The sequence below is a fragment of the Paramisgurnus dabryanus genome, chromosome 23 (assembly GCF_030506205.2).
Source record: "Paramisgurnus dabryanus chromosome 23, PD_genome_1.1, whole genome shotgun sequence".
Lineage (NCBI taxonomy): Eukaryota > Metazoa > Chordata > Actinopteri > Cypriniformes > Cobitidae > Paramisgurnus > Paramisgurnus dabryanus.
Genome location: NC_133359.1, coordinates 15,965,340 through 15,978,721, shown reverse-complemented (window position 1 = coordinate 15,978,721; position 13,382 = coordinate 15,965,340). Strand labels below are relative to the sequence as shown.

The window sequence follows — 13,382 nt, the reverse complement described above, 5'->3', positions numbered from 1 at the left end:
TCTGCTCTAAAACAATAATATTTTTCTTAAATGCACTGTAAGTGGCTTTGGATAAAAATGCCTGCTTAATGAAAAGTTAATTTCCTTTGGCTCAATGATTAGAAAGTCTGTTTTTACTTGATGACACATGTTAACAAAAAACTCAATATTCATTTTAAAGGGACACACCGCTTAAAAAAAATATGCTCATTTTCCAGCTCCCCTAGAGTTAAACTTTTGATTTTTAAAGTTTTGTAATCCATTCAGCTGATCTTCGGGTCTGGCGCTATAGCACTTTTAGCATAGCTTAGCATAATCCATTGAATCTGATTAGACCATTAGACCGCTAAAAAATAACCAAAGACTTTTGATATTTTTACTATTTAAAACTTGACTCTTCTGTAGTTAAATTGTGTACTAAGACCTAGGGAAAATTAAAAGTTGGCCTGAAAATAGTCCCCATTTTCGGGCACTGCGTAATATAATTTTGCCTGCTGCAGCCATGTTACGGCAGCAAAGTCCTTGATTATTACGCCAAAATGAGAGTATAGTTCGTAGTCATATCTGACTAGAAAATCACAACTTTTAATTTTCCGTCGGTCTTAGTACACAATGTAACTACAGAAGAGTCAAGTTTTAAATAGAAAAAATATCAAAACTCTTTGGTTATTTTTTAACGTGATGCTAATGGTCTAATCAGATTCAATGGATTATGCTGAGTTATGCTAAAAGTGGTAGCGCCAGACCCGGAAATCAGACGAATACATTTCAAAACGGTAAAAATCAAATGTTTAACTCTAGGGGAGCTGGAAAATGAGCATATTTTTTTTAAAAGTGGAGTGTCCCTTTAATTTTACTAAGATTTAAATTATTTGGGTTACTACATAAACATCTCACACCACCTCGATTTATCTTATGTGTAATTTTCTTTGTGCTAACAAGTAAAAGCGCACAGTTACAAAAACCACATAGACAAGATGATGAGAAACAAGGCAGTGAGATTTAGTGATAATAATGTACATTTTGAGACAATCTTTCAATATAGTCTGAAAGACACATTTGTTACTGGTTTTAAAACTTAAAGATACACTTATTCTTTCATGCACAACATACACACAGTACTGAGATTTCCTATACACTGTATAAAAAATCTTTTTGTACTTAAACTTTTAATCAACTTGGATTTTCAAGTCATATTTTAACTACTGATGAGTTGCTGTAACTTATCAAATAAAGTTGACATAACTAAAGCAAATTCAACTTGATTTATTAGGTTACAGCATCTCATCACTTGTCAAGACATTTTTAATTGCAGTGTACGTAACATCATACAATTTCCATTCTCCTTCTCACAGCTTCACACACACATTATTATAATACAGACTAACATTTCTTGAATCCAGTGACACGCATACAAAATCTCATTCCTGACTCTCAAAAAACACCTTGGCCATGGCATGGGCGACCTTTTGTACTTTCTTGTCTTTGGCGTCAGGACCCATGTTGGCCCGGGCCAGGCCCTGCCAGTACTTCTCAGTCCGGGTCTGATAATCGGCCAGAGTTTCTTCAGGCTCTGTTGGCGGGTGCTCTGGATCTGATGGATACGTAAAAAACTGTCATTTGTATTTACAGTCATGTACTTGGTAGACACTTTAATCCAAACAGTACATTTTTATAGTATATTAAAAAAAATCAACAGCAGACGACTCTGGGCCGGTTCCGCAATGGATCTGGGCCAAAGTCAGCAAGTCTGGAACAGATCCGGTGCGGATCTGGTCCGGAGTCGTCTGCTGTCAAACTTTTTTTAAATGAAGTGTTCCCTGGGTTTGAACCCATGATAATATTTTGCACTGTTTACGCAGGGCTCTACCAATGAGCTTTACCAATAACCAAAAAAAAGCAAGGTATTTGACAGTTTTGGTTTCGCCACTATTAAATGTGGGTACCTAAGCACAACCATCTAAAACTGCCTCTTTAGACAAACTTTGAATAGATTTAACACTAAACTGAAAAGTAAGAGCTTGGGGTGGTCGATACAAAATGGGAAATCAAAGCATCTTTGTTTAGTGTTCTCCCCGACCGCGAGGAAGCCAATACCTAACAAACGCTGATGTTATTACAACTGACAGGCGAAACAGGAATCCGACAATAATGAATTTAAGCAAGGAGGACCCCAAAGCGAAACGCACAGCTCTGGATGTCAAAGAGGATCAGAGAATCTTGACCTGGATCCTGGAGGCTAAACCTTGTCATCTGTCAAGATCCAGATCATAGCTTTGATCATAAACTGTCAGAGCGGTACAGGTGTGAGGATTAGTGAAATATGAGACTTACCCGACAGGTGGATTTCCTTTTATTATTTATTTTTATTATTACACAGCGCTCCAAAAAGCTTGATTCTGATTGGCCAGTCGCAACATTTCAAGGTATGTAGTTATTTCGACTAAAACTTATAACACATGGTAACCCGGATGATGCAAATCATTTGACAGGTACAGTTTAATATTACACCAAATTTTATATAAATATGTCTTTAAAGGCGGGGTGCATGATCTCTATAAGCCAATGTTGACATTTGAAATCACTTAAACAAACACGCCCCTACCCTAATAGAATTTGGACCTTCTTTTGATAGACTCGCCCCACACATACGCAACCCAGGAAACAATGTCGGATGGTAGCCCCGCCCCTAACTGCTGATTGGCTACAAGTGTGTTTTGGTACTCAGCCTGCCTCTCATGATTTTTTTTTTCAAAAATCATGCACCCCGCCTTTAATAACATATATGACATCATAATATATATATATATTTAAAAATGATTTAATCGTGACATTTGAACGTCTTGTCTCATCTTAAAACCAAAAGTAAACGTGTTTTCCTTGTGGAAGGTCTGCATTCGTTAAAAATTAGCAATTAAAATATTTAAAAATTATATTTTATGTTCCTAACCTTACTTATGAGGTAAATAGCCATGTCATAAGCGGGAAAATGTATAAGGAGCTGGTTGTTTTCACAGAAATAAGCCTCTTAAGTGTGATACAAGACTGCCAGGGCTTATTTCTGCCTTCCTTATATAAAATGAGAAGAAGGACATTACTGAAAGATTACCTTCTTCATCATTGCTTTCCTCCTCTGACTCCTCATCTTCCTCGTCTTCATCCTCTCCGCCCTTTGCCTCCTCTTCCTCATCTCCATCTTCTGATTCAGATTCTTCAAGCCACTCCTGTGTCTCTATAATTAAAGTTCATTGATCGTTTATGTCGATATAAAAACACGCTGTATAGTTTGGTAAGTTAGTTATGTTTGATTGATTTCCTTTCGCTTTGCACGGTAAACAGACAAATTGCTTGTAACCACACACCGATGAAATGAATCCCGGTTAGGATACGACACAAAAATTGTATTGATACATTTAACTTTGTTGTCATATAATATTAACATACTATACTTACTGGGATCCATTTCCACTAAAACCTCCCACCGGTCCATTTTATGCAGGTCCAGGCTGTAGAGATCGCTGAGGGTGAACTGTCGATCTCCCACCTCGAACATTCCTCCATACAAATACAACTTGCTGTGCTTCACCGTTGCCATGGCGTTGGAGCGAGGACAGGGCTCCACCATGGGAGCCATTGCAACCGCCTCCTCTTCTTCCTCCTCCTCGTCTTCCTCCTCGCTTTCCTCCACAGTTTGTGTGTCTGTAATCACTTCTTTAATGGTCATCACCGTTCCATCTTCTGCTACGATCTCTTTAATAATCTCTCTGGGACCCTGCGCTGCCTCTTTCTCTTCTTCTTCCGTCTCATCGGCCTGCGCTTCCTTCTTTCCTCGACGCCTCTTCTTTTTTTCTGACTTGCCGCCCTGCCGGGCAACAAAAGCAAATTAAAGAGCTTGTTAGTTTTGATAACAGATGAAATTTGCTCGCCTAATCGGATATTGTTTGGCACCACATTCACAACAAAGTAATTGGCTAAGTCAAACGAAGAGCAAACACTAAGCAATGGCAATAACAAAAAATAAAATTAAGGGATCAAAACTTTTATTGGAAATAAAGAAGTGCTTATGAAATGAATAGCAAAACCACACGCCAACCTTAAGCTGAGCAGGAAACCAGCGGTTTTTGTTGATGTCATAAAGGTAAAGATCATTAAAGAAATCTCCTTCCAGAGACTCTTCTTCCTCCTCATCGCAGACTCCACCGAAGAGGAGGGCGCGGCCTCCAGGTCCCACCGCCAAAGAGAAACCAGATCGGGGTGGAGGCTTTACTCCTGACGGGTTCAATCGAGTCCAGGTCCACTTCTCTGTAATACACAACCAAACGGTTAAGAATATATAGTGACTTATAGTGCATTCCCAGTGTTCCCTGGGAATCTAACCCATGACCTTCTGCGCTGCTAACGTAATGATCTACAAGAACAATATAAATCTATTATAAATGTATATGTATACTATAATTATCAATAAATGAATAAAAATAAAAAATAAATTGCAAATCCCAGTTTGGGGGAATAAGGCCAGTGTTAGAGTAATGATGAAAGGCGCTGGTTTTAATGATGGCACCTTGCTCTTCTCTGCCCTCCCTCCTCAGCATGAACATGTCAGAATGGATCGTTCCTTTATCCACATCCTTCTTCGCTCTCTGCAAGAGAAAAGCGACCATTACCACCTACGTCTATTTACTCTCGTGGGTTTACTCAAGGATAGACTCCTGGCACAATAGCTCGCTTTCTCCTGAAGACAGATGCATTTACCATTAACATGCTCACACATGATAACACTAAATGAAACACTGCTTATAAAGTTTATTAAAAGACAGGCGAGATGAAGTACATGAATACATACTTAATATTATTGCATATCTTGTTAGGTATTTAATACAAAATCTAAATCTTGTCTATATCTGTAGCTTGATTAAAGATTTAAATTAGTGGAATTATATGACAGTGACATAAATAATCACAGTTAAAAAGGGGCACGTACAGATTTGGAGTATCCACCGTAGATGATGACCCCGTTGCCGTCAGGTGTTGGGGTCATTTGACAGGCTGAACGGGGACAGGGAGCGGTTCCTGACGGCTGGAGGCGACTCCAAGTAAATGTGTCCAGATTGAAAGAGTGGACATCGTTATAATAGATATAATCCCTGCAGAACAGAAAACATAGAAATTTATTTATTAATGTATATAAGTTAAATATGTCTTTTAATAACAAATTTGACATTATATTTTCAAATGATTAAACCAAATAGTGTGTTTGTGATATTTAAACGTCTTATCTTGAAGGAAAACACCACCGTTATTCAATTATTTTACTATGTTCTTACCTCAACTTAGATAAATTAATACATACCTATCTTTTATCAATACGTACGTTAATCTTTGTACAGCACATTGTGAATGTGTTAGCATTTAGCCTAGCCCCATTTATTCATTAGGTTCCAAACAGGGATGAATTTAGAAGCCACCAAACACTTCCATGTTTTCCCTATTTAAAGACTGTTACATGAGTAGTTACATGAGTAAGTATGGTGGCACAAAATAAAACGTGGCGATTTTTTAAGCAGATAAAAATGATAACTATATTTTATGGTGGAGGAGCACTTAAGTTTGCAGCACTTCGACTTCAGCGCGCAGTAACATCATAAGTGTTGGCAACTAAGTGTTTATACTCACTATACATACTAAGTGTATTTACTCGTGTAACTACTCATGTAACAGTCTTTAAATAGGGAAAACATGGAAGTGTTTGGTGGCTTCTAAATTCATCCCTGTTTGGATCCTAAGGAATGAATGGGCTAACATGCTAACACATTCACGACGCACTGTACAAAGATTAAGTGTACACATTAAAAACAGGTATGTATTAATACGTCGTAAGTTGAGGTGAGAAAATAGTAAAACATTGAAAAATGGTGGTGTTTTCCTTTAAAACTGAAAGTAAACGGGTTTTCCTCGCAGAAGGTCTGCTTTCGTTAAAAAATAGCAAATAATATATTTTAAATCAATATTTAATGTTCCTTACCTTACTTATGACGTAAATATGTGTAATAAGCAGGATAATGTATAGACAGATGGTTGTTATCGTGAAATAAGCCCCCTTCAGTGCGATGTGTAAGACCCTCCGCATCACGTCGGTCCTGATCACACTGTCAGGGCTTATTACAGGCGGCTGTCTATATATCATCCTTTACATAACAATATTTTTTCTGTACCTTGTGCTTTCGTGAAAGCCCCCGAAAACAAGCAGTTGTCTTTTGGTCAAAACCATACGATGTCCACTCCTGCCAGATGGAGCACCAGGAGCTCTACAAGAAAACAAAGGGCAAATTTTAAAGCACACTTACAGCAAGTCAAAAGTCAATCCTGTTAACTTCTATATCTATTGCGGGGGGCCAGGACCACCATTGGCAAAAAAAAAGATCTCTTTTGGATGCACCGCACCAATCCATAACCCTAAACTTTGCACTGTTTAACTTTGTTTAACATTGCTAACAATATTTCTTTTAAACTTATTCTATGCTGTGTCCAACTTATAAATATAGGTTGTGTTTTATGCCTTTAGTTTACTCTTGTTGAGGTCAAAATATTGAAGTCGCTTTGATTTAGCATCTGCTAAATGATTATGAATGAGTTAATCATGACATGTAAGAAAAAAATAATAGTATATATGATATTTCTTTGTCTCTTAGCACATTTAAAGATCTCTTTAGATTTGATATTCCCTTTTGTTTGTAATACATCTCTTAGCATTGGTCGGTCCGCAGTGAATTCTGACAAACAAAACAACTTACTTGATTTGCTCCCATGTGCGTGTTCCCAGATGAAGCACCCACAGATCTTTATAGTGATAAAACTGCTCGCCATCAGGAGACGCAAACTCCCCTCCAAACACCCACATCTGCCCCCCACCCTGGGGAACTACTACTGCCTGCAGGGATATGACAGAAAGAGGTTAGACAATGATTGCTCTAATGTTAAGCCAGTCTGCCCCCTGGTGGTGATTTCTAAATTTAAATTTTTACACTCAGGTTAAAATACATTTTTGCATAATTATAAGGCACATCATATTTTATAATTCAATCAAAAAAATACAATAAGTAAAGATTTAGCTTTTTTAAAGAGCTGAAATACCTGGTGAGCACAGCGTCTCGGGGGAGGGTTCGGGATGTCAACCTTAACCCAAGTGTTCTTCTTGATGTTGTAGAAGAAAAGGTCATTATACAGAAATGTCTAGAAGAAAACAGATATTTAATACATTATAATCTCTGTGTTTTTTTCTTTTCTGGGGGAGAGAGAGAGAGAGAGTTACCTTTTTCCCATTAAAGAATTCCCCTCCCAATAAAATCAACTCGTCTTTTTCGGGATGTGCGCACAGCGAAGCGTGCAGCCTGCGCGAGAAAGAGCTGTCAATCAAACGTAACTGTCAGGTGATTGACAGCTGTACACATGACGTACCTGCTGGACGGAGAATCGCATGCTGTTTCCACTACTTGCGTCTTCTTGGCATCCAGGGACTGAAATTCCGCGATTAACGCCTCTAAATCCTCCTGTTTCCATGTAATACAGTAAATCGGTTTTACATTACAATGCATGTGAGTGACTTTAAGCGTTTGTGTTGGTATATTAAAGTGCATTTAGCATATAAACTCCCTCACCTCTTCTCTTTTCGATCGTTTCGAGACCTTCTTTTCCATTTTTGCGGCTGTTTTCTCCGCTCCTTTAACTTTCTTTTCTTTCTTGGCCTTTTTACCCATCTTGATCGATTTCTAACAGCACTGATTTTGACTTGGGCAAGAATTACAACCACATGGTGATTTAAATGAACTACAAGTCTGACCATAAACTTCCGCCAACAGTACCACGCCTCTCGGATGGTGTTTAACACTGTTGCGCTGTAGCGCCGCTTGCTGGTCTGGATAAAATGATAATGTATTGGAATGAGCTTTTAAAGAATAGATTCATAGTATAATTTGGCTTTGTATAGCAAATAAAATGCATGTGGTGAATGTATCTCTTAAAATATCAATTTACTGCAAGATATCTTTGTAACTAAAATTACAAAATTTCTGTCATTTGTCCAATAATAAAACGTGACAGCAGAGGGCAATATGCGCATTTCTGTCACATATACACTACGCATCTGTTAAGTACACAGCAGAATTAGCTGCTTTTTGTGAATAATTCACATTTATACGATTACAATTCTTCATATATATCAAACAAAATATATATTATACATATATAACAGTTGTATTTAATATTTAATTCGTATATTTTATAGTATATAAAATAATATAAGAAGAAAAATAAAATAATTAATTACATTTATTAAAGCAATCATAATAAATACATAAAAAATAATGCACAAAAATGTATAAATAAACAAAATTGCACAATAATAGCTTAACTATAATAATAAATAAAATATAGTATAGTAATAAACTTTTTAGTAATTTACTAAAAAAATGTAGTAAAAATCCTTCTTGTTTTGAGTTCTGTGACCAATGAAAGGTCATATAAATGTCATGTATGCAGCAGTCTCAACATTCCCCTGAACCATGGGGAATGTGTTAACAAAGTGAACTTTACATTTGGTTATCATGGAAACACTCACATGGGCCTTAACACACGTGAACCTTGGACACCATCCTAGTGAATAGTTCTGAATGGTTCAAAGCTTAATATGCTTTATAATGTGCTGACATCATTCTTAGTCTCAGAGTAACCAGATCACAGGTTCAAGTGTGTGACCAAAGGAAATGAAAGCAATCTGATACTGTGAGAAATATCCTCTTACAATATAAAGGCCGTATCTTTATCGGGTGGGCATCTTTTTTGATATGTCAGTACAGACTCATGTGTGACTTGGTGTGCAAGCATCATGCAATATGCACAATTCAGGATAGTTTAGCATTGGTAAACACCAATGTTTTTTATCTTTAAAGAACAAATAAGTATTTGACAAACACATAACTGTTTACAGCATTAGCCCAGTCACCTGACCACCATAGTGAAGGTGGGATTGTGCCCTTCGGTGAGAGATTTTTCTCATTCTGTGTGCATTTGTGTGTGTTTGTGTGTATTTGCGTGTATGTGTGCCGTCCTCCCTGCCTCCAGACTTCTCACGTCTCACCCCTAACATTTTTGACCTCCGCCTCTTCAAATCCCAGATCCTGGTTTTTCTGAGTAGTCAATGGTGTTTTCATGAAGAATGGTGGAGCAGGAGGACACAGGGCACCTTGTGGTTTCAAGCGTGAAGATTTTTCTGATTTGTTTGCTGTGTATGAGTTCCAAGCAAGCAGCATCAATATAGACAGACATGAATACAGTTCATATTTTCCATTTAATATGATTTTCCCACTATTCAGTATAGGATTCAATAAGGTTTCTTAGAAAGGAAAATATGTCTGTTGTGAAGTCAACATCACTGTGATGCCTCCCGGAGAAATCATGTTATTTGCGCTTGTGTGAGTCCACATCGCCGGAGGAATCATGCCCGCCTGATATCAGTTGCAAAAAAGTGTATTAGAGTCGTGACCAAAGGTACATCTGTGACATAAAAGACTGTGATGAGATCAGAAATTGCCTGAGTTGGGAATATTGAACGTAGTGGCAACAAATGATTTTATCATTGAAACAGAGGGAAATTACGGATGATTACCTTGTTGCCAAGATACTAAAACCATTGAGCTTATTCTCCTGAGTAAACAGATAGGCCTACACAAACAATTTCAATATTGGATACATACACCTGCTACCTTTTAATTTAAAGCTATAGATTTACATTTATGACCAAGCAACAGAAACAAATGACGTATAATAAAAAATAAAATGTTCATTGTTTGGATCTGTTCTGATTTAATGAGGCATATGAAAACATATACACATTTTGGAAGATCAAAATCTAATTGCATGCATACATTTGTGTTCAGTTTAACTGATATGTACAACTAGATTTTATTGTATAACATCTTTTGTAAATAAAGTTATATACTTTTTTTGCGATTTATGTGTATTGTTTTATTCAATAGCAGGTCCTTGATGTTATCCTTGTTTCTCAAACATCCTCTTTGACTTTGCCTCAGGCAGGCTGACGTGGCTCTGACCCTGTTGTGTGCACAGTAACTCCAACAAAAAAAAATTCTCAAGCACTTTTTTCATTTTGTTTTTCACTTTAAAAATTATTATTTTTTTTCAACTTAAAAAAGTAAGTGTTTGTGCTGCTTTATAATTTTAAGTTATTTCAAGTTCAAGTGCATTTTAGAAATAAAGCGTTTTAAAGAAGGTAGAAATTCTGTATAGAGTAAAAAAATACAATTAATAACACATTAGTAAAATATAAAATAATACATGAAAGTTTAATTAAAAGCCAAGGAGAAACGTTTTAAACTCTTTTTAAATTCTTAAAATGTGAGGGCCATTCTAATGACAGGAGGTTATTTATGGGTGGGACCTGACACATCAAAGGCTCGATTTCCTCTTGTCTTTAATCGGGTTTGGGGTATCTGACGGAGGAATTTATCCTTAGATGGAAAGCTCATATTTGAAATATAAAGATGGAATTGGTTTTTTTTTTAAAAAGGGGGGCCAGATTAATGAAAGATTTACACTCACCTAAAGAATTATTAGGAACACCATACTAATACTGTGTTTGACCCCCTTGAACTACCTTAATTCTACATGGCATTGATTCAACAAGGCGCTGAAAGCTTTTTTTAGAAAAGTTGGCCCATATTGATAGGATAGCATCTTGCAGTTGATGGGAGATTTGTGGAATGCACATCCAGGAAGCTCCCGTTCCACCACATCCCAAAGATGCTCTATTGGGTTGAGATCTGGTGACTGTGGGGACCATTTTAGTACAGTGAACTCATCGTCATGTTCAAGAAACCAATTTGAAATGATTCGAGCTTTGTGACATGACGCATTATCCTGCTGGAAGTAGCCATCAGAGAATGGGTACATGGTAAGGGATGGTCAAAAACAATGCTCAGGTAGGCCGTGGCATTTAAACGATGCCCAATTAGGCGCCTAAAATGTGCCATAAAAACATCCCCCACACCATTACACCACCACCACCAGCCTGCACAGTGGTAACAAGGCATGATGGATCCATGTTCTCATTCTGTTTACGCCAAATTCTGACTGTACCATCTGAATAAGGCAAAATTTTATAGACATCTAACCAGGGGTAAACCGAAATTTCGGTCGGCCGAAATATTCGGCCGAAAATGGCATTATCGGTTTCGGGCTGAAATAAAAAGTCCAGCCGAAAATGTCAACCGAAAATGAATGTCAACCACGCCCCTCCCATCTGTGCGCTAGCGCTTGGGTTTCACTCACGGTGATCAGTCGTCACCCACCCCTCCCCTCCGTGCTCAAGCAGGTTTCACTCACGGTCGGGCTGTTTGCATGCGTCTTTAAAGATTAAGCATGTCTTGTTGTGTAAACTTTAGAGAGAGTCGCGCTACTGTTAACATACATTTGGCGAATAAAGCATTGAAACACAACATAACGTTTTTATGTTGACTACATGGCGACTGTTGCGCTGTTTGGGATTCACCCTCAGTCTCTGTGTGTGCGCGCGTTTAAGTGCCCTCAATAGTGCACATACGAGAGAGACGCATTTAAAAAAAAACAAGCAAACATAAAATCTCTCTGTTATTGAAAGGGCACATATAAACAAAATTATCTCCACAGTATTCTTTTTCTTAAAAACATTTGTTTATGTCTTAAGTGTATGTATAGATTACAGTCAGAAACCTTAAAGATTAACTTACTTAATGTTAATCAAACAACCCATGACAAAGAGACAAATAGCTCAAAAAATAATCATATATTTAATAAATAAAATTAATAAATGCAATTGTACTAATAATTGGCATAATAATTTCTTTCGGTGTTTCGGTTTTTCGGCCTTGGTTTCCTTTTTTCGGTTTCAGTCAAGAATATTCATTTTGGTGCATCCCTACATCTAACCATAGCCCAAAACTAAAATAAATAAATGAAACCAAACACCTGTAATCACTGTGGTCTTTGCTAACATGATGGAATATCATACATCTCTTAACATCAAGCTGCAGTTTTATTTCAGTCACTTTGGGGCATTTCTCAAAACTTTCTTAAAATGTGCAAAATAATACTGATGTTAATACAAACTGCACAACATCATGGATGTCCTGCAAAGCCTGTAACTTTTTCAAAATCCTTAGTTCATCTATCAAAAGAAAATTTTTACCTCAGTAAACATGTCAGTCCCATCAAAATGGCAAGTCCTTGTGGCATTGTTCATGAAAAAACAGTGAAAATGTTTAGTGTGTTTTCAATTTATCAATTGTCAGTGTTGGGGGTAATGCATTACAAGTAACGTGCATTATGTAATAATATTACTTTTCTGAAGTAACGAGTAAAGTAACGCATTACTTTTTAAATGTACACATTAATATTGGAGTTACTTTTAAAAAAAAAAGTAATGCAAGTTACTTTTCAGTTTAATTACTTTGGTTAAAAAAATAAATGTACTGAATTAAACTGAACGTAGTCACATAGAATTATGCACTCTATGTGTGCGCACCTGTGTGGAAAATTTTGAGTCAGAAACTTTTTGTCTTATTTTGTGATGAAATAAGTGATTAAAAAACACCTGCAAGGCCTGAAAGAGATCAAGCCTCAGCCAAGAAAAAATAACGCAAAAGTAACTAAAAAGTAACGGAAGCATTACTTTCCATAGAAAGTAACTAAGTAACTCAATTAGTTACTTTTTTGGGAGTAACTTAATATTGTAATGCATTACTTTTAAAAGTAACTTCCCCAACACTGCCAAGTGTACACAATTATTAAGTGTCAGTATTTTCTGTAGGACGAATTCCCATTTTCACATTTTTTTCTGTAAACACACATTGTGTTTTTGACAAAAGAAATCATATTTTACAGTACAAATAAAAAATATAAACATAGAAAGGTTTACGGTACACTGTAGGAAATTTTTTGTTTTCTGTAACTCAAAATTTCAAGATTCCCTTAACAGCAATTTATCAATTCAGTTAATATTTACATAATGGAAACAGTGCTTACAGTAACAGATTAGGACACAAAGGTTAACCATTTTGCATGCCATGACTTGTACGATGAACTAATCCCTAAATGTTTTGAGATGCAAGACTACCGGTATTCAACAGAAAACAGTAAAATGTATTTTGATGAAAATTACATAAGCAATTTAAAATGTAGCAAATGGCAGGCACATAATCATCTGCATGATTGTACCAAAGCATTTGCAATTTGTCCAAAACAATAAGAACATTTATTTCTGATCTGAGAAATGGGACTGAAAAAACCTGTAATTTGGCAAAAATTAATCCAACCAAATTTAAGTTTATAGACTAGAAGTGGATTATTCATAG

At 36.6% G+C, this 13,382-nt stretch overlaps 1 protein-coding gene across 1 annotated transcript; it reads right to left on the bottom strand.

Annotated features, from left to right (window-relative positions):
- Nucleotides 1–960: 960 nt before the first annotated feature.
- Nucleotides 961–7,834, bottom strand: klhdc4 (kelch domain containing 4). The gene is made up of 12 exons (XM_065271507.2): nucleotides 7,635–7,834; nucleotides 7,435–7,526; nucleotides 7,289–7,367; nucleotides 7,111–7,209; nucleotides 6,771–6,907; nucleotides 6,192–6,284; nucleotides 4,961–5,123; nucleotides 4,541–4,619; nucleotides 4,073–4,281; nucleotides 3,433–3,841; nucleotides 3,089–3,211; nucleotides 961–1,573 (listed from the first exon to the last, which is right to left on the bottom strand). The coding sequence occupies exons 1-12, from the start codon at nucleotides 7,731–7,733 to the stop codon at nucleotides 1,401–1,403; spliced, it is 1,755 nt and encodes a 584-aa protein (XP_065127579.2). The 5' UTR covers nucleotides 7,734–7,834; the 3' UTR covers nucleotides 961–1,400.
- Between the last annotated feature and the right edge of the window lie 5,548 nt (nucleotides 7,835–13,382).